The sequence below is a fragment of the Phasianus colchicus genome, chromosome 4 (assembly GCF_987193195.1).
Source record: "Phasianus colchicus chromosome 4, bPhaCol1.hap1.1, whole genome shotgun sequence".
In the NCBI taxonomy this organism is placed as follows: Eukaryota; Metazoa; Chordata; class Aves; order Galliformes; family Phasianidae; genus Phasianus; species Phasianus colchicus.
This window is the reverse complement of record NC_143439.1, coordinates 17,009,445-17,029,313: the sequence shown is the minus strand read 5'-3', so window position 1 is coordinate 17,029,313 and position 19,869 is coordinate 17,009,445. Positions and strand designations below refer to the sequence as shown.

General features: G+C 39.8%; 1 protein-coding gene across 2 annotated transcripts in view; it reads right to left on the bottom strand.

Moving 5' to 3' along the window:
* The window catches only part of MMRN1 (multimerin 1), a 47,946-nt gene that overhangs the window by 22,649 nt on the left and 5,428 nt on the right, over window positions 1–19,869 (bottom strand). The window contains exons 1-4 of one of the 2 annotated variants that reach the window (XM_031607503.2): window positions 17,464–17,551; window positions 17,125–17,272; window positions 4,957–5,076; window positions 2,115–2,221 (exon numbers count right to left, since the gene is read on the bottom strand). In XM_031607503.2, coding sequence (XP_031463363.2) covers window positions 2,115–2,221; window positions 4,957–5,076; window positions 17,125–17,162 — 265 coding nt within the window. In that variant the 5' untranslated portion in view covers window positions 17,163–17,272; window positions 17,464–17,551. Of the gene's footprint in view, window positions 1–2,114; window positions 2,222–4,956; window positions 5,077–17,124; window positions 17,273–17,463; window positions 17,552–19,869 lie in introns of those variants that run through there. The other variant, XM_031607504.2, reaches the window with a different exon arrangement.

Genomic DNA, 19,869 nt, shown 5'->3' with positions numbered 1-19,869 from the left:
AAATAATATGCCACAAATGGTGCAACTCATAGCTGACAAGGCCTTTCTTTTCGGCATTCTCGTTTGTTGTTTTGTTCACGCTGTGCTGTTCCACAAGTCTTAAAGGCATCATGTCCTGTTTTTATTTATTAAAAAAAGTAGTTCTTGTAAAAGTACGTTGTCCATGGTAGAATAGGATATGTGTCTTGTTCACTTCAGTAATGTGTTCTTGCCGAATGGGAGGAGGGAATAGTGATATGAACACCTTTCCAGCATCTCTTCTGTATCACTCACTACTTCACTACCTGCAGAGTGCCTGTACACAGTCAGTCACAAAACGACTGACCAAGTAGAGTTTGCCAAAGTCTAGGAACAGCTAACACATGGAGACAAGTTTTTCTCCTGCCTAGACTGTCAGACAGATCATTATGTCCCCTCAGCACAGAAATCCTTCATTAGATGGTCATGTTCTTAAACAGATCGAGTGCAGAGGAGCCAAGGGGAGGTTTCAAGAATTCTGAGGAGTCACTATCTGATTTTATAATGTCTCTCATCCTGCTGCTTTAGAAACAAAGTGCATGAAGACAAAGCTATGGGGCTTGCAATTGTTCCAGTTCATTAGCTGATGCCCTTTCATGGGAACCAAGTAATACAGGCAGGGCCTATGCTGGTGATTTGCTCCTCATGGGAAGAAGCATTCCAGAAACAGGGAAAAGGAGCACTTCTGACACAACACCTTTCACTGCATCTCTTTAAGCACTTCCAAAAGCATTAATTAATTAAATATCCCAGAGCCCTTGTGAGATAAGTGCCATCTCAATTTTCTAGATGAGTAAGCTTGGATATGCAGATTATAAGCAGCTTCCCCAAGTTATTCAGCAAGTCAGAAGAGCTTTGAGAATAGAACCCAGGAGATGTAATTTCAAACCCACTCCTTTAACATTTGACAACATATTCCTTTATTCTCATTTACACAGATACCACTACTGTTTGAGTTAATAGCTTTTTTCCTGGTCAGTGCTCCCATGTTGTTTTGATGTCTTTTCAATTTAATCAACTGTACTCCATGCCTTTAATAAGCATTTTTAAATCTATTTTTGCTAATGTTTGCATTATTATTATTATTTTTTTTAACAGCAAGCTTTTAAAACATCTTATCCATGCTGACTGGACAGCCTTGCTGACTGGCATTGTCCTGTGTCAATACCTCACTCCACACTCAGCTGCACAGAAGAGAATTCTGTGCCTGTTGAGGTTCTGGCTCTTTCAACACTGAAATTCCCTCCTGGATGTGAACAACAGTGATTTCTCTTCATTTCTCTACATTAATTTTTAATCACAGCCCCTTCTTTACCACTGCTGATTGAACTCCCTATCACATGTAATGGCCTTTCTTGTAATATTCATTCATTTAAAATATGTATGCTGATGCCGTATCTTATTTTTCAAGGGCAGCTTTTTTAAAGGCTAGCAGCAAAGAAATAGCTATTACACAGATGTTAAACTACGGTATGTTAAAAGTATGCTTGATCACCAAGGCAGGACTAAAGTGTTCTGCTCTGTCAAAAAAAAAAAAAAAGAAAAAGCCAAAGTTATACATGTATTGCACAATATCAAGTAAAATTAAGTTACCACTGAACTGAACAACAAAATTTCTACTCAATTTAGAGGAAAACAAAGTTAGTACATTATTTTACTAAACGTGTGAAATACATTTTTAGAGACAAACTAAAAGCAAAAAGGGCGACAGTGCTGCAGATGAATTTTATAGCAAATATTCAAGGGAGGACCTGGGTTTAATATTCCAGCACTGCAGAACTCAATAACTGAAAGGTCAAAAGTAGAGAAGCCCTGAATTCAACCTCATATTTGAGCAATATGGAATTAGGCTGAAGATGTTATGAGTTTTAGAGAGGAAGAAAGGAAACGACATTTTGCTTAAGCTGCTGTGGAAGCTCACATACAGGGAGGAGTCAACATTCCAAAGCATTTTAGCCTACCATGCATTTTTCCTGGTTTTGAATTAAGAGAAGGAACTGTATTGATTTTTAGCATAGCCATTTACTACAAATAAGATTGAATTGCTTTCTTTTGTTGAAATTAATGGGTTTCAAATCAGTGCATCTCCCACCTACCTTTTGGTTGGCAATTTTGCCCAGTGTATCCAGGACAGCACTTCCACTCCAGCGATGTTACTATTTTATGTTCAATTCTATAGGCTTGGTGTGTTGTTGTCTGGGACCTGTAAAACAAAACTATTTTAAACCTGTTTTATGTAATGGTACAGGAGATGTAGGATTCACCTACACCTACGTTATGGTTTTTTTATGTGTCTTCTCATTAACTGCTTGAAACTGAAAATGAAGCCTAGCTAGGAGTTGGTGTTTCAACAGCAATCAGAGTGTTAGTATCGCAACCTCCAGAAAATCTGAATAGACCACTTGCCTTTGAGATCTGTTTAGTGCTGTCAAGTTTCTTCCTTGACTATATCACCCACAAATTAAATATTATTAACTGTTATTATAATTAATAACTACTAAGCTGGACAGAGGGATTCAAATATACAACTATGGAATCACGTTTCCTTTGAAATCAATAACAAAAAGCATTTCTGATGAATTGATGCTATACCAGACCATATTAAGTACGTATTGGAAGCCTCTTGTTTCTGATTCAACTCATACCCTGGGTTGTATCAAGAGAAGCGTGATTAGCAGATCAAGGGAAGTGATTCTGCCCCTCTACTCTCATGAGACCTCACCTGGAGTACTGTGTCCAGCAGGACGGACATAGAGCTGTTGGAGCGGGTCCAGAGTAGGGCCACAAAGATGACCAGAGGGCTGCAGCACCTCCCCTACAGGAATAGGCTGAGAGACTCAGGGCTCTTCAACCTCAACAAGAGAAAGTTTTGGGGCTCCTTATAGCAGCCTTCCAGTACCTGAATCTACAGGAAAGCTGAGGATGGACTGAGGGGGAATGGCTTTAAACTGGAAGAGAGTACATTTAGACTAGATATCAGAAAGACATTGTTTACTGTGAGGATGGTGAGATACTTGTACAGGTTGCCCAGTGAGTTTGTGGATGCCTCCTCCCTGGAAGCATCCAAGGCCTGGCCAGATGGGGCTGTGAGTATCCTGATCTATGGGAGGTGTCCCTGCCTACAGCAGGGGGTGGGAACTCAATGTCCTTACAGGTCCCTTCCAACTCAAACCATTCTATGATTCTACAACTATTTTGAAGATTATAAATAGATAAATCAGATAAAACATTAAAATTTCCAGTCTATAAGTTGAAGCAAGTAGGCTATAGCTATACAATTGTGATACCTCAGTTCTTACAGTTAAAGTAGGTAACTGCACAATCAGCAGCAATTTTGTTTCTGTGCTCCAACACATCCTGTGTTAGAACCTAGAACCCAACTACGCCATCACTTCTTACAGCTTTTTGAAGTTAAGTCAGTTTAGAATGAATACGCAGCAAAAGAGCATACTGAAGAAACAAGCTAACATATGTCTATTTGCTTCTTTTAAACATGTTTGAGTAAAGAAGAATTTCAAATAGTTCCACTAGTTGCTAAACACTATCATGAAAACACTTCAAAGGGTTCTTTGCATTTTCTGAGATATGGACACATAATCCCTGTCAAAATCACTCCAGAAAGTGGTCAAATCTGAGAACAGTCAGACTGAAGAATACACTCCCAAAGAATTAAAAAATATATATATTGTTGTTTTATACAGTAGTTAATCTTCCCAACCTCTCATAAGGAATGCAATACTATATATTAAAGTGTATAGCAGATTTTTGTATGTCCCTGAAGTGCTTTGCCTCTGAGAAAAGAACTTCTCAGTAGTAAGAACTCAATAAAGATCAAGGTCAACTGAAATCAACGTTGGTCCTCTCAATTATTTGACTGTATATGTGCTCTTATTTTGTGATATAACTGCCTTGTTCTGTATTAGCATAATCAATCCCTGGAAGTACTCATAAAAAAAAAATGAAGTATCCATGAAAGGAGTTAATCAGGAAGAGATATTGCAGAAATAGCTTTCCAAGTAGACAAGCTCCAGAAGTATATGTAGCAAACTAAATTACATGAGCAGCCCAAGGAGATAATTAAAATTAAAAAAATAAATAAGTAAAAATTGAAGTTATTGCAAATCTATCAGATTGAATAAGAAAAGAGCCAACACTGCAACCACAGGGCTTATCCCACAATTTTGAGATAGAATTAATTATATTTTAGTCTCTCCTAATCTTAAGGATTCAGGTTTCACCTCAACGTTTAAGTATGCTCTGCCCTACCATCTAGAGGACAACTCTCCGAAGAAGCTGACTTCTATGATGCTTTCAAAATTTCACAAGGGAAAAACATGTTATAATCTTTGTTTTGCTAGTTCTGTTTCAAACTGCCATTCTCCAGTCCCATGTATTAAAATCTGATTTCAGTTGCCATTAAAATCTAAATATTTGGAGAATACAAACTGTCACTGAAACTACAAAAGACAATCTGAATATGTTCAGAGTTATTTACAAATTGTATCCAGGCCAATAACTCTTCTAATATTGCTGCCTGGCCAACATAGTTTTGACAGAAATAAAAACCCAAAAGAGATAATAACGAAAATATTTCTGCCATTTAGAGAAAGCCTTTTGCCCCAGCAGCACAATGCACAAAAAGGATTTTCTTTCTCACATGAACTTTAAAGACTTGCAGTTTCTCTTGAAGTAATTCAGAAGAAACATAGATTAGAGATTAGAGGATGCCAGAGTCAGCATATACCAAGCGTGTATGGTGAAACTGAAGGATAGTTACAGATTTTTTTATACTTGATAAGACATCCGGAATGAGATATGGAAACATGCTTATTTGCTCCCTCAACACGTTATTTTGCTTTTTTGTTTTCTGAAGTTATGGTTGTATTCGTTAGACAGCTGATGACAATTAGAGTATTGTTTCCTCCTAGTTCTACACACCTCTGAGCACAGGATCCAATAAGCCAAGTGCAAGGCTTTGCTCTGCCTGATGAGAAAGTTTCCAGGTTGTCCACTACAACTGTTGGTAAGAGCCTCGTATGGGTATAAGCACACCAGTTTCTGTAAGAGGTAGAAAGCAGACATAATTAAAATACAAATAACATTTTGCACAGTATAATGAGATATCATACTTCACAGGAATATCACTTAGGGATAGGATTAAGTTATGTAAACAAAACTTCTGTCAGACTGCCATTGTAGGTTTGGGCAAGTTACTTACTCTTCCTGCTTCAGCTATCCTTTAACAACAAAGAACAGGCAGTTATTTCTAAACCTCTATATTTATTTAGGTATACCTGATTTTTTCTTCATAAATGTTTAGGTAGTGCCAAATACAAAGACGACTTTCTAGCCTGCATAGATTTTAAAATACCCCTGCATTTCAGATCATAGAAACTCTTTCCAGAAGTCAAAGGATTGCTTAACAAAGCTTTTAATCACCAACAGGTTTCATCTTATGAATAGTTATTTTTACTCTTCCTTCCTTTCCCTGGAAATAAGTTGAGCATACATAAATTGTGTTTTTCAGTGCACTTTGAGGTCCAAGCCACACACAGTCATTATATGCCACAGCCCTGCTCCAGGCTATACCACTGGCTTTTTCCTCCCCTCCTCTCCCTGGAAAGAAGTCATATATGAAATAATCAAAGGGTCAACTGCAGAGCAGGAAGTGGAAGAAGGTGAATGTAAGGCTACATTCCTTTAAGAGTAGTACCAGGTGTTCAGAAGAAACTGTTTACATCCAATTTCAAAAACAGGTACATTGGTAGAAGATACAAAAGGAGAAGGAATTTAATTGAAATTATCATTTGAATAATGACTCAGGATGAATTTCTACAGTGAAATCATGTCTCAAATTTATCTGCACACTTTGATTCAGAAGTATGTAGACAAATTCAGGGGCTTTTGGCAAGGTCACTCAGCAAGTGCTAAGCAGAAAAAAAAAAGCAAGATGTCACATATTGAGAAGACATGTCCTGTTACAGATTTTATAAGGCATTCAAACAGAAAAGCAAAAGGCTAGTTAGCTTTCTACAGTTTATCAACAAACTCTATGAATATGTAGTAGACATTACATGCACCAAGGAGATGATAGCTGATTAGAGAGATGAGAGTTAAACAAAAGTACACAAAATTGTGTAGTTCCAGTAATAAACCTAAAGTTGTCTATAATTAGGTAATCAAGCTGAAGTTGATTATGAAGAACTGCACGAATCTCGTCATATTTAATTTCCAACTAGTTAAGTGCCAAAAAGATGTCTTGTAATACACGGTCAGCCATAAAGAAAAACAACCTCAAGTTACCCTGACCTCAAGTTGTGCCAGGGGAGGTTTAGGTTGGATATCAGGAAAAACTTCTTTACAGAAAGAGCAGTTATGCACTGTAATAGGCTCCCCAGGGAGGTGGTTGAATCACCATCCTGAATGTGTTTAAAAACCATTTGGATGTGGTGCTCAGGGACGTGATTTAGCAGAGGGTTGTTAGAGTTGGGTAGTGTGGTTAGATTGCAGTTGTACTAGATAGTCTTTTCCTTTTTAAGGTCTTCCCAACCCAGAGCAATTGTATGATTCTATGAACCTCATATTTATTACCTAAATTTACCATCTGAGAATCACAAAATGGCTTAATTTGGAGGTGAACTTAAAGACTGCGATAACACAAGAAAGACTATTCAGAGCAGAAGCTGTGGAGCAAGATCAACAGTTTGAGTAAGCAACACTGAGAACCAAGGACACCTCAAGAAGAGGAGAAAAACAAAGTCAAGTAAGCTGCGTGATGACTGCGTGGTAACCTGGATTGGAGGAAGAGTGCGTGGCCAGGCACAGCTCATGGCTCTGATTGGCTAAGCACTGCACAGTTAAGGAGTGCTCATGGAATGTTTTGTTGACATGTAAGGGCAGGTGGAAAAGTTACAAGAGAAAACTCACACATGTATACGAGGGATGTGAGAACCTGTAACAAACCATTTGGATTGTTCTCATCTGAGTCTGTGCATCAGATGCTTCAAGTGGCGCCTACTGCGTGGAGCAAATCGAGTCGAGGCTGAGCAAAGCTGCTCCAGCAGCGTTGCCCGATTGAACTACGTTTCCTGTGTGCCCACACCGCTCTGTGGGACAGAAGGTGAGCTGTCGGGAGCTATGGGGAGCTCACTAACGAAGGAGCAACAAAGAAATCTCCAAGCATTACAGATAATTTTAATATGTCAGAATCGACCTGTATCTAGCTCAGCATTAGTCGCTTTTCTTAAATGGATAAGTAAAAACATCCCCGACTTTCCAGAAACTGGGTTTTCCTCTGACGGGGAGCTTTGGGACAAAATCGGCACAAAACTCTGGGAGGCTTCTACTACTACAGACAAAGCGACTGCTAAACTTTTACCTGTTTGGCACCAAATATCAGAAGCGCTCAAACAAATCTGACAAGAAAGGGCAAATCCTTCCAACTGTTCCCCATCACACTCCCCCCCATCCCCACTACTGCCCCTCAGCGTGGATAGCAGCCTCTGCCCGGACCCAATCCATGGCTCCAACCCCATCCCCGACCATGGAGATGGAAAATTGCAACCCCCACCACTCTACTGCCCACCACACACACCCCCCATCCCTTGCCATGATGCTCCCACCCTCCGCACCCTCCCGTCGCTTTCTGGACAGCTGCTGCCCTCCGTCCCTCCAACTTTGCTTGCCATTCCGCCTTTACCACCCACATATAACTTGGTTAAAGTCAAGGATGGACCAAAAACTAAGGATCTTTCTGATCCCGGTCCAGTAGATTCGAAGGACGAAGCAAAATTCTTCCCTGCTGATGATTGTTTGAAGGGGACTGGGAGGGAAAACGTGGCTGCCACGTTTAGAGCAGTGCAGAAAAGAAGCAATATTATGGAGTGTTGCTGATACATTGCAAGCCTTTCCTATGGCGTATCATGCAAATCAGTCCCCTCAGTGGGAATCCCTCCCTCATGAGGCGGTGAAGGCGCTAAGGAACTCAGTGAGGGATTATGGATTTCAGTCCAACTTTACATATAATCTTTTGTTTGCCATCGCTGACAGTTATGTTCTGACCCCTTATGACTGGAAAATTTTGTTAGGAACAGTTCTGTCTCCCATGCAATACACTGTGTTTATGACTGAATACCAAGAACAGGCTACCTTCCAGGCTATGGATAATTCAGCTAACTTAAATCCTATTGGCATGGAGGAACTCCTGGGGGAAGGGGCTCAGGCAGCACCTCAGGCCCAGGCACAGATGGATAGGCAGTGCCTTGAACAAGTTAAGACTTTTGTATTGTGTGCTATCCATCGGATACTTGACACTAATTCGTCTAATACCTCATTTATATCAATTAAGCAGGGAGCTGCTGAGCCCTACATTAAATTTCTTGACCGTTTACAAAATACACTAGAGAGACAAGTGGAAAATCAAGCTGCCTGGGATATTTTGCTTAAGCAGTTAGCAGTAGAAAACGCAAATGCAGATTGTCAGAAGGTTTTACAGTCCTTAAAGAATGCAGATCCATCCATTACTGACATGATTAAAGCCTGTCAAGATGTAGGCACAAAAAGTCACAAAATGGCCTTGTTAGCAGACATGCTGGCATCCCAACTCAATGTAGGAACAGCTCAAAAAATGAAGTGTTACAATCATGGAAATCCTGGCCATGTACAAAAGGACTGTGAAAAGCCTAGGCAAGCAAATAAAAATGCATATGCTATCCCAGCTCAACTCTGTCTCCGCTGTGGGAAGGGGCTACATTGGGCGAGAGAATGCCGATCTAAACACCCTGTTGCTGCACAGCCCTTTGATCTGCTGGAAAATGGGAAGAAGAGCATGAGACCACATGCTATGACAACAGATTCAGTCCCAAATCAGCCAGCCACTGCCTGGCCAGTTCACTCAGACTAGCCACTGCAAGCAGTGCTCGAGTGGACTTGGCCACCACCCAGTCAGCAACACTGACCGATAACACCATGACCCTTATTCCAGTGGGTATAACTGGCCCCTTTGGGGACAGCATAGCACCCTCTTGTTAGGACGTTCTTCTGTTACACAGATGGGACTAATTTTTTTACTGGGAGTCATAGATGCTGACTACACTGAGGAAATGAAGATAATGGCATGGACATCCTCCCCACCACCCCCCGCTTTATTCCTACAGGTCATAAAATAGCATAGCTAGCCCCTTTTCATTCTATGGCCAAACCTGGCACTGGGGACTGGACTGGTAGATTTGGGAGCACAGACAAACCTTCTGTGCTATGGACTACACAAGTGCCAAAAGACAAACCATTATTACAACGCACGGCCTACAGTTATTAGGCCTCCTGGATACCAGAGCCAATGTTAGCATCATTAAGTAAAGTGAATAGCCCTCTGAATGCTACTAAAAAACCCCAATCCTGCTATAATAGAAGTTGGGATCTTGCAGCAGCCCAAAGTGCCTGAATTGAATTTTTTGAAAGGCCTGATAATCACATTGCTCACACTGCTCCTTACATCTTGCTGGTTCCCTGTACTCTGCGGGGTCATGATCTTTTGTTGTCAATGGGGCATGATTTTGCAGATGCGTTTTCAATACAGGCCATTGATGGGTAGCAACCTATACCCCTAGCTTGGAAAACAGGGCAACGTGTTTGGGTAAATCAGTGGCCCTTAACAAAGAAGTTGTTGCATTTCCATGAGCTAGTTCAAGTACAGCTGGCTGCTGGTCACATAGTGCCTGCTATCAGCCTTAAGTACCACTACTTAAGAGCTACAACCCTCTATTCCAACAACTCAAAGGAGACCAAGATCTGACCTCTAAAAGACAACACCACAAGCACTACGATGCTTAGACTCTGTGATAATATCAGTGTAACATCAACACAGCCATCATGTTTCCTTATCACTTCCAGTATCTCTTATAATAAATAACTCCTACCATCCGCATAGTTTGTTATGTCAATGGGATACCTCAAGAAAAGATCCTCTCATCATCCTTGAATGGATACTCTTACTACATACATATTAAAAACCATTACATCACAAGTGGAGATGTTTGCAGTGCTAATACAGTGAGGTCAGCATCATCTACAGATTTTATGAGCTTTAGACTCTAATTGAATCTACATACCCACTACTAAAAGATCTAGATTGAATGCTTGAGTACTTGCTCATTTTACAAACTGCTGTGGCTGACTATACTGGAAAACTTCCACTCATCCCACCAGACGTCAGCTACTGCATAATTTGTATTATCTATCCTTTATTAGAAATATTTTACTTTCACATGTTCCAATACCTAATGCTGTTACTGCATTTACAGATGGCTCTGTCAGGACACACCAAGCAGTGCTTCTCTGGCATGTGACTGCTACACGAAGGCAGTCAGATGTGCATATTGTTGATGGATCACCTCAAGTTGTAGAACTTGCTGTGGTAGCTTGAGCTTCTCAAATTTTTGCAGAACAAAAGCTTTATATAGTAACTGATTCTATGTATGTTACAGGTATCATTCAGCTGATGGAAGGGTCTTTTCTTAAGGAATTTAACAACCCTGCCTTTTTTGCACAGCTCAAGTGAGTTTTACATTATGTCTCTCACCATACTCTTCCTTACTTTATTATGCATATTCAATTGCGCACCAGATTGCCTGGTCCATTAACTGAGGGCAACCATAATGCTGATCAAGGCACAGTCACCTTTTCTAGCCCTCAATTATTTCAACAAGCACAAGTCTCCCATCAATTTGTGCATCAGAATAGGAGAGCCTTGCAAAAACAATTCCAATTGACAGTAGATCAAGCCCGTATCATCATTCTAACATGCCCAGACTGCCAGGCAATTGCCCTTTTGCCTCAAACAGGGACAAATCCCTGTGGCACAGCACCTCTTCAACTCTGGCAAACAGATGTCACTCATGTTCATGAATCCAGCCATCTAAAATATATGCACATAACAATAGATTCTCCTTTAATGTTTGCCACAGAGCATACAGGTGAATACAGTTGCAATGTCCATAAACACTGGCTATTTGCTTATGCTGCTATGGGGATCCCACATACTACCAAAACAGATAATGGACCTGCTTATAGTTCTAAGGCCACTCTAATTTTCCTCCAAGAACGGGTGGCTAGACATGCTACAGTCATTCCTCATTCTCCTAGTGAGGGAGCATGTCATTGAATATGCTCATCAAACATTGAAACGTACTCTTAATAAACAAAAAAAGGGGGGATACAGGAGACATACCACAAGGAAGATTATGTAAAGCTTTGCTTGTGCTAAATATTTTGAATCATGAACATACAGGTACAACTCAAGTAACCATCATTTTGGGGGCATCCCAAGAAATGGCCAATGGCTAATATTTGGAACATGGCCACAGGGCATTAGGAAGGTCCCTTACTACTGATAAATCAGAGTCGTGGATATGCCTTCATTTCCACTGAGACTGGCCCTATCTGGGTTCCAGCATGATACATTCAGCTTCATGTCAAAGCAGAAAATAGCATCCAGCCTTCGTGATGACTGGGATTGTGTGTTCCTTACTTCTTGGTATTGTTTCAAAATTTGCTGTATAGTAGATAACTTATGAGTGCCATAGTGAATGACATAGAATGGCTGGATTATGATTGCCCACTGGATAGTATCACAATAACAACATTGGTAATGGTATGACAAAAGCAGGCAATTTTCCTGTGTTACCAATGCAGCCTCAAGAATTAGAATTATTAGGCATTATCTATATTGCTGTGTGCTTCTTCCTTTATTTTAGTTGTAGATCAAATGCAAATTGAACAGGATTTGATGTTACCAGTGATGGAATCTATGAGAATAGCTCTTTTAGTATAATTTTACCCTCTCATTATCAGTAATGCTTAGCTATGATGCTATTAGTCTATCAAGTAGCCTTTCTTTAATTTGCAGAGACTAAACCTAGAAAGGAATCCCAGATAAAGGGATGACCCTGCATTATAGAATGATCAACTCTTTCATCCCACTGATCAGGATTTTAAATATATGGCCATACATCACTTGAAAATTTTCATTAGGATAATATTTCTTTTTAGTTAAATATAAAGAGGCTGTGCTTTTGTTTGATACTTCCTTTTTGTTCTGTTCCCTCTACCTCTTGCATGTATGTGATGTACATGTACTGAATAAATACTTGCCAAAACTTTAACCTTGAAAGTTGAGAGCTTAAGGTCAGGCAATCTTTTCATCGTCTTTGTGGAAGTCAAGAGCAACTTCGTGAAACAAATTTGGTACAATCCACAGGGGAAAAGCTTCCTTAAATTTTACAAAAGAAAAATTGACTTGCAGCACTACTCCAGTTGTGGCATAGAGGCCCTATACAGTCTTCTATATATTGAGAACACAAAGACTAGCAGCAATAACAGAACTGTAGCAATATCTGTGCTTAAATACTGCCAGCAGTTAGCTATATACACAGTTGATAGCTTCATTCCTTCCAGTTCACTTCCTCCATAACAACAGAAGTGAGAGATCCTCTCACATCAAGCATTCTACAAGGATGTGACATAATAACATGCTCAGCTCCCTTACTAAACATAACAAGGAAGACAGCTCTTCCACAGTTTCCTTGCAGAGATATCAGTGAGCAAAACCTCGAAGAAAAGGAGCCAGCAACCATACAGGCTAGGCACTAACATCAACACCAAGTACTACAACACCGAAGACAAGCAAGCAGAGCAATCTAAGTAAAACAATGCAGCAAATAAAAGAGAAAGTATATATATGTAACAAAACTGAATTACAGTCCCAAAAGACTGATGTAAGTAAGCACTTCTACATGGACATGGGCTTAAACATGGACTTCAATGGTGTTCCTGTCCACAGGTGTGGTTGGTGGTTTCAGGTGAGGCTGGTCAGAGCCATTAGGAAAAGGTTCTTTACTGAGAGGGTGGATGAACACTACTGTAGGCTTCCCAGGGTAGTCATGGTCCTCAGAGATCAAGAATTGTTTAGATGATTCTCTCAGTCATAGTGTCTGAATTTTGCATTAAGCTACAAGTTGTACGCACAGATCCTTGTCATCTCTAACTCAGGATGTGCTATGATTCTATATAGGCACAGCTTCTCCATTTTATAGCTATAGTAAGTGTTCATATCTGAGATTAAAGAAGTTATCTTAAGTGTTAGCACTGAAATTACAAAAAAAAATTATAAGTATATGAATGAAATACCATACTTTTCTTCACAAATGCAGAAAGCAACGTTAGTCCAGACTGACTGCAGCCTATCCAGGAGGAGCTCCAACTAAGCATAATGTCTTTCTTATGAATTACTTTCTATATTGAGGTTAAATCAAAAGCAAACATCTATATCCCTGAATAACTTTCATTACTTAACTGATAGCATATCAAGTCTGATCAAAAGACATTTGAAACGATAACACTCGTTCAGTACTACATCTCTTTTACTGGTAAGTTAACTGCCTAAAAGGTGAGAAGCTAAAAGCAAATGACAGGTAGGTGCTTTATCACACCTGCATATCAAGTACCAAAAGACACAAGTCAGATTTCAAAATCGGTGCAGAATTGTATTATCTCAACCTAGAATGAGCTGGTGCTGTGGTTAGGACTTAAGCTCCTGGCTCCCTCACCTACCTTCTTAACCTTACAAACAGACCTGAGAACTCAGCAGAAAAAGGGAGTAAGCTGAGGAAATACAGCTATACTGTCAGTGCTGGTCTTTTATGTAGTGCATACAGGAGAGATACTGTTCCTGGTAATTGCATTCCATTTCACATCTAAGCAAATATGATCAAGAAAAAGATAAATCAAGTAAAACAGACATTAAAAGCACAATAGTAGAAATACATCAAAGCCCTGAAAGCCCAGAAGACCAGGTTAAGAAAACTACTTCTTAAAATTGATAATGTAAATCCACTCATGATCATTACTAAACAGAGCAGCTAATTTCAAGGTAACAGCCACTGGAATTAGCTCATTTGGAGATGCCCTTCAAGGAAAAAGCAACACCATAAATCCCAAACTCCTCAGGTAAGGACAACTGTTTATTTTTAAAGATAATCTGAACTCAACGTCTGATCTCATTGGTCCTTTTCATCTGCCAAAAAAAAAAAAAAAAAAAAAAAAAAAAAAAAAAAACCACACAAAACACATAACCCAACTTGAACAGATTGTTTCTACTTATAATATTTAACTCATTCTCACACTGGATGAGTACAATATCTGTGTACCTGTCGTTCTCACAAGGGCCCAGCAATCTTAGAGCTAAATTAGAGGACATTCTCAGCAAAAGAGTCCCTGGTGTGACTCATAATTAGTTTTATGCTATCAGTGAACTAAGCTCATTAAGACATGTTTAGAATGTAAATAGAATTTTGAAGTCTGAAAAAAAAATGTAGATTTGAAAATAGAAGATGAAGTATGGTGGAAGAACTATTACGGGTTACTATATTTATGGGATACTTTAATGCAAAGGCAGAACAGAAGACAACTGCTTTGCATAACAGGAACTTAAACCTGAAAAGCCTCTTTAACCTCACCAGAATAATATATTCCAGACCAGCAACACAGGCTTCTGACACAGATTTTCTCAAGAGCTGCAGCAGCATCTTGTTTCTTTCCTGAGGCTCAGATCTCAATCAGGAAACTGTATTTAATAACAAAACACACTGTACAATGTATATCCAGCCTGGAGAGAGCAGTAAATCAACTTGCAGAATCATAGAATCACAAGGTTGGAAAGGACCTACAGGATCATCTAGTCCAACTGTCCTCCCATTACCACTGCTATCACGAGCCACTAAACTGTACCTCCTATCTCCTCATCCAGACACCAAAAGCCCTCGTGAGATTTTCTCTTGCTGTTCCAAGTACCGGCCAGCAAAACTCATTGGTAGCAAAGTGGTGGAGAACACCTTTGAGTCTCCAGAAAATGGGGTGCATATTGGAGATAGCCGTGAGATAGAGGTCTTTTCAGAGCCATTGTAAGTAAGAGCTGCCTACACACTTCCCCCCCAAAAAAAACCCAAAAAACCAAACCAAACCAAAACAAACAAACAAAAAAAAAACCCCACTATTTCTGAAGGCGTGGAAGGAATTACTGTAGCGTTCCCCATGTTTAGCTGACTCATTCTCAGTGATTTACATCAATCTCGTGATATGGAAGATACACGTGTCAGGCAAGGTTTTACAGCTACAAAAGGACACGACTGCCAGCGAAGAGCACCTTCCTTATCTTTCAGCGAAACCACAGAGCCTGCTGTGGTCTGCCCTTCGGCGCATAGCTAAGAGACCAATGAGAGGCAATGTCTCAGCAGCGGTTGTAAGCTCTGATTTTCGTTCCAGCCGACGAGAAGCTCTGCCATGCTGGGCCGGCAGGTGGCGGCCGCTGCCCGCAGAGGAGGGAACGGGACAGACTGCGGCTGACGATGGCCAGGACACAGAGCCTTCATCCTTCTACCTTTCTTCCTCTCCCCTGTGTTTTGTCTGGTGAAGTTAGCCGTTCTATTGCAGTCCGCGTACTCCAAATGCATTTTGCACGGGACTTTCTCAGACTTTGAACCAGTCCTCTTGACATTGTGGCACCTGATGTAAAATGAAGTGCAATTCACACCATCAATTAAAAAATAATTTTCTGAGCGCGAGTGGAAGTTATGAGACTGCATCAACCCCCTCCATACTACATTCCTACTTTGCATCATTGAATCTTTGTGTAACTGAACGGGAGCAATAACAAATAGCACAAAAACTGCCAGCTGGTGATCATCAAGTACAACTATACACAGTCAAACCATTTGCTTTTTAGCCAATATATTTTCAAACAGCATTTGTAAACAGTCCTAAAACCACACAGAAAGAGCAGCAGTGGCAGACAGGACACCAAGGGTGGAGATTTCATTCTGTCCCTTTCATATTACATCTGAAAATGAGTTATTTTTATCCATGAGTAGATTAGATTACCTGGCTTTTAATAGAAATACTATTGAATCATCACAGTTGAACATCACTGCATCACGGAAACAAGATTATTGTGTTGCTGAAGAAATAGAACAGCACCTGGAAATGCTGTTAAAGCTAGTACGTGGTTTGCTGGCTGTGCCTCATTCAGATTATACAGAGCTGATTGTTCTTTCATAGAACAGTTAATGAAATATGAACCCCAACTCCACACATTTTCATTTAATGATGTCCATTATGTCTAGACAAAGGAGTTGTAGAAAGGTGCTATGAGCACCTGGAGAAGGTATTTTGGAAGTAGAGGCTAAGAAACTGGGGCTTATTTGGCATGGGTAAGGAGTACTTAACAGCAGCCCCAACCATGGAGCTGCAGGGATGCTCTTAAGAAGTTAGAGCCAGAGCAATGCACGGCAAGAGAATGAGAGTCACAACAAATGAACTGAAGCAAGAAATAGTCAGACTGAGTTTGAGAAACCTGTTTCCCACTGAGGCATTGGAGTGGAGCCCAGAGAGGTTGTGCAGTCATTGGCCTGACCTGGTGAGTCCTGGAGCAAAAGATGCAAGTAAATCAGGCTCAGAGTAACCTATTATGGTCTCCTGTCACAAGCAAGAATTTGGACTAGAGACCTCCTGAGGCCCTTTCGAATTTGAATGATTCTATGTTTCTGTGAGCCAATGTCCTTTGCTTTTACATATTTCAGGCAATCCAGATGTTCTTCTAAATATAGTAGTATAAGACGATTCATATAAACATTCATATACTGACACTGTGTGCAATAAATCTATAACTTCTCCCACTCTGAAAGCATTACACAGAATCCCTGAATTTAGGTTAAATAAAAGTACATTGCATTTCCAAATTGCCTTGAGCATTCTGCTCAAGTTTTGGTGAGAAAAAATATGTTGACAGACTTAACTAACACTCAAAAATGATTAAAATGAATAGAAAGCACTCTCACATCTTCCTCACCTCCCTCCCTCTCCCTCTTGCTATTGCATAAGAAACCAGATTTTTACTTCAGCAACTTCTTTTGAAATCCACTAGGTGACTCAGGAGAGCTCTTTTTTTTTAATACTAGCAATGTTGAAAACCAACCATATCCTGGGCTGTATCAAATGATGTGGCCAACAGGTTGAGGGAGAAGATTCTCCCTTTTTGCTCTTTTGAGATCCCACCTGAAGTACTGCAGCAGGAGCTCAGGGGCCTGCAGCATCAGCAGTACATGAACCCATTGGAACAGGACAGAGAAGGCCCACGAGAACGATCAAAGGTCTGGAGCAACTCTCTTATGAGGAAAGGCAGAGAGAGCTGGAGTTGTTCAACCTAGAGAAAAAAAGGCTCTAAGTAAACCTCATGGCCTTCCAGTATGTGAAAAGAAAACGCGAGAAGGAATTAAAAGAAAGAAAGCAATTGAACAGCTCAGTACAATGAGAAAGACATTATAACAAAGGTATATAACAGCAGGACCAGCATAATAGAAAAGTGCTATAAAGAAAGAGAAGACAATTGCTCACCTGAATCAGAAGATTCTAGGTTCACAGGAGAAAGCTTCACCAAAATAGGATCTCTAGAAAAAGATCTTTCCCTACTGGCAGTCAGTCCTTGAATGAGGTCCAAGAGAGGTGGAGTCAGGCTCCATCCTATCTGGTTGCACAGATGAATTGCCTTCACCTGTGGTCCTTGGGCTGACCAGGTCCTTTCCCCAAGTGCTCAATCAATGATTCAGGCCGTGACTCAACATTTCCCATACAGATGGGAACAGACTTTTTTACAAAGGGTAGTAATTTTGAACTGACTGAAGGGAGATTTAGATTAAATGTTAGCAGGAAATCCTTCACTCAGAGATTGGTGAAGCACTGGTACAGGTTGTACTTTCCATCCCTGGAAGTGTTCAAGGCCAGGTTGGAGGGGCCCTGGGCAACCTGATCTAGCAAAAGGTGTCACTGCCCACAGAAGTGGGGTTGTAACCAGATGATCATTAAGGTTCCTCCCTACCCAGTGCCATCTGCAAGTCATTGAATCTGAACTAAATTCTGTATCTTTAAATAATAACCCTGTATTTTAAATGAGCATCAGACATATTTCTGAAATATAAACTATCCTTCAAACAGAAGTTATAATCCCGAATTAAGACTGGTTGGTTTTCTACACTCGCTGATCAGCTTCCTTTGTTCTGAAATGTATCAATCTACTAATCTTGGCTGAAATACTAATTCAGTACAATGACTGATTTCAACCACATACAAAAATCAGATTGGAAGATCTGCTTTACATGCTGATTGGAATAGCAAACCTGGATAGCCTCTGAGAAGTTCATCTGATACGCAGTGTACTAAGCAATGGTAAAATATGTTATAGGATATGCTTTCAACCCTGAAAAAGAGCTGACTTATTGAGACTGAAGTATCAGGTAGAAGGAGTGATACCATTTGCTTTACCATTTGTTTCATGATTGTTAGTTGTTTGGGTTTGGTTTTTTTCAGGATTGAGGGTTCTGACATTTTGTCCTACTTATTACAAAATACAAATTCCCGTTGTTCATTTCCTCTTTATTTGTACACACAATGCTGAAACCTTGTGCTGTGAATAGCCTCTTTGTCTCATCCAAGCTTTTATTTACTTTTGTGAAAATTTGTGTCCTACCTTGAACTGCAAAAATTAGTTCACAATTTTCACTTGGCTAGCACTTCACCAGCCAGTTTGGGCACTAAAAAAGCTGTCTATTTGCATACCACATAAGCTCTTTCAAGACCTTATTCCGCTGTGTTTGGAGCCCCTCAAAATAATCAAACTTTCCCACAGATAGAATTTAGACTGTTGAGAAGTTATCTTACTTGAGAATTATCCAGTAAAATGTATTTGAAAGAAAACAAAGTTCTCTTTTAAAGTGTCTTAGTTGTGCATTTCTCCCTCTGGAATATAATTTTTTTTTTTCCATTATGTAATTGGCCCAGAGTATAGAATTCATTAAGATAATTCTAGTCTAGTTTACTGACACTGCTGTTCAGATGACCTCAGTGGAACCCAATTTGCTGTTTTTTAAGTCTGTTTCTTATCTCTGTAAAATGAGAGTGCTCTTTGTTAGTGATAATTTCATTAGAGAAACGTTGACCAAAACAACGTGACACCTGAAAATGTTAAAAAAGATGATCCCATCCCAATTCCAGAAACAAGTATTCTTCTTTTTTAATCTGTTTATAGTGTTGTTTGGGCAGCTTTTCTCTTCTTATTTACTTTCATTAAATAATTAAATTGCCTTGTACCTGATTTGCCACTTACTCATGAAGAGCTGTGTTTTTATTCTGTCACTGACTGATTTCTGGGGAGCTCTTGAATAAAAAGAATCTGAGCCAAAGTCTGTAAAATTCAAGGTGATTTTTCCCTCATGACCTGCAGTGTTACTTATTTGCATAGCACTTAACAAGAGTGTAATGCAGAATAGACGTGTTGAGATGAAACAAGGAAACTGTCTTTTGAAACATTCACATTCTCGATCTAGCAACACAATGAATGCTTTTGGAAAACATGGGTCACTTTACACTATTCTTTTCCTTGTCATGTATATTCCAGGAAAAAATAGTTACAGTTTTCTGAAGTGTTAAACATATTTGGAATTGTGAGAACGCATATTTTCTGTGCAAATTTGAGCAGATTTCTCTGGTGAACCTTAGATGAAATGTTGTGAAAAAATTACACTTTGCAGTGACTGGGAGCTAAATCCTTAACCTTGGTCCAGTTTTTATTGTAATCCTTATCTTTGCAATGGGGTGGAGAGATGTCAAATAGGGATGAAAACTGATCTTACTCCTCGCTCTTTCCATGATAGATAAAACAAAGAGCAAGAACAAAGATAAGCATTTGCATTAATGCAGTAGGTAGTATAACAAGATTAATGGAAACCTTTATTGTCTTCATTAAAA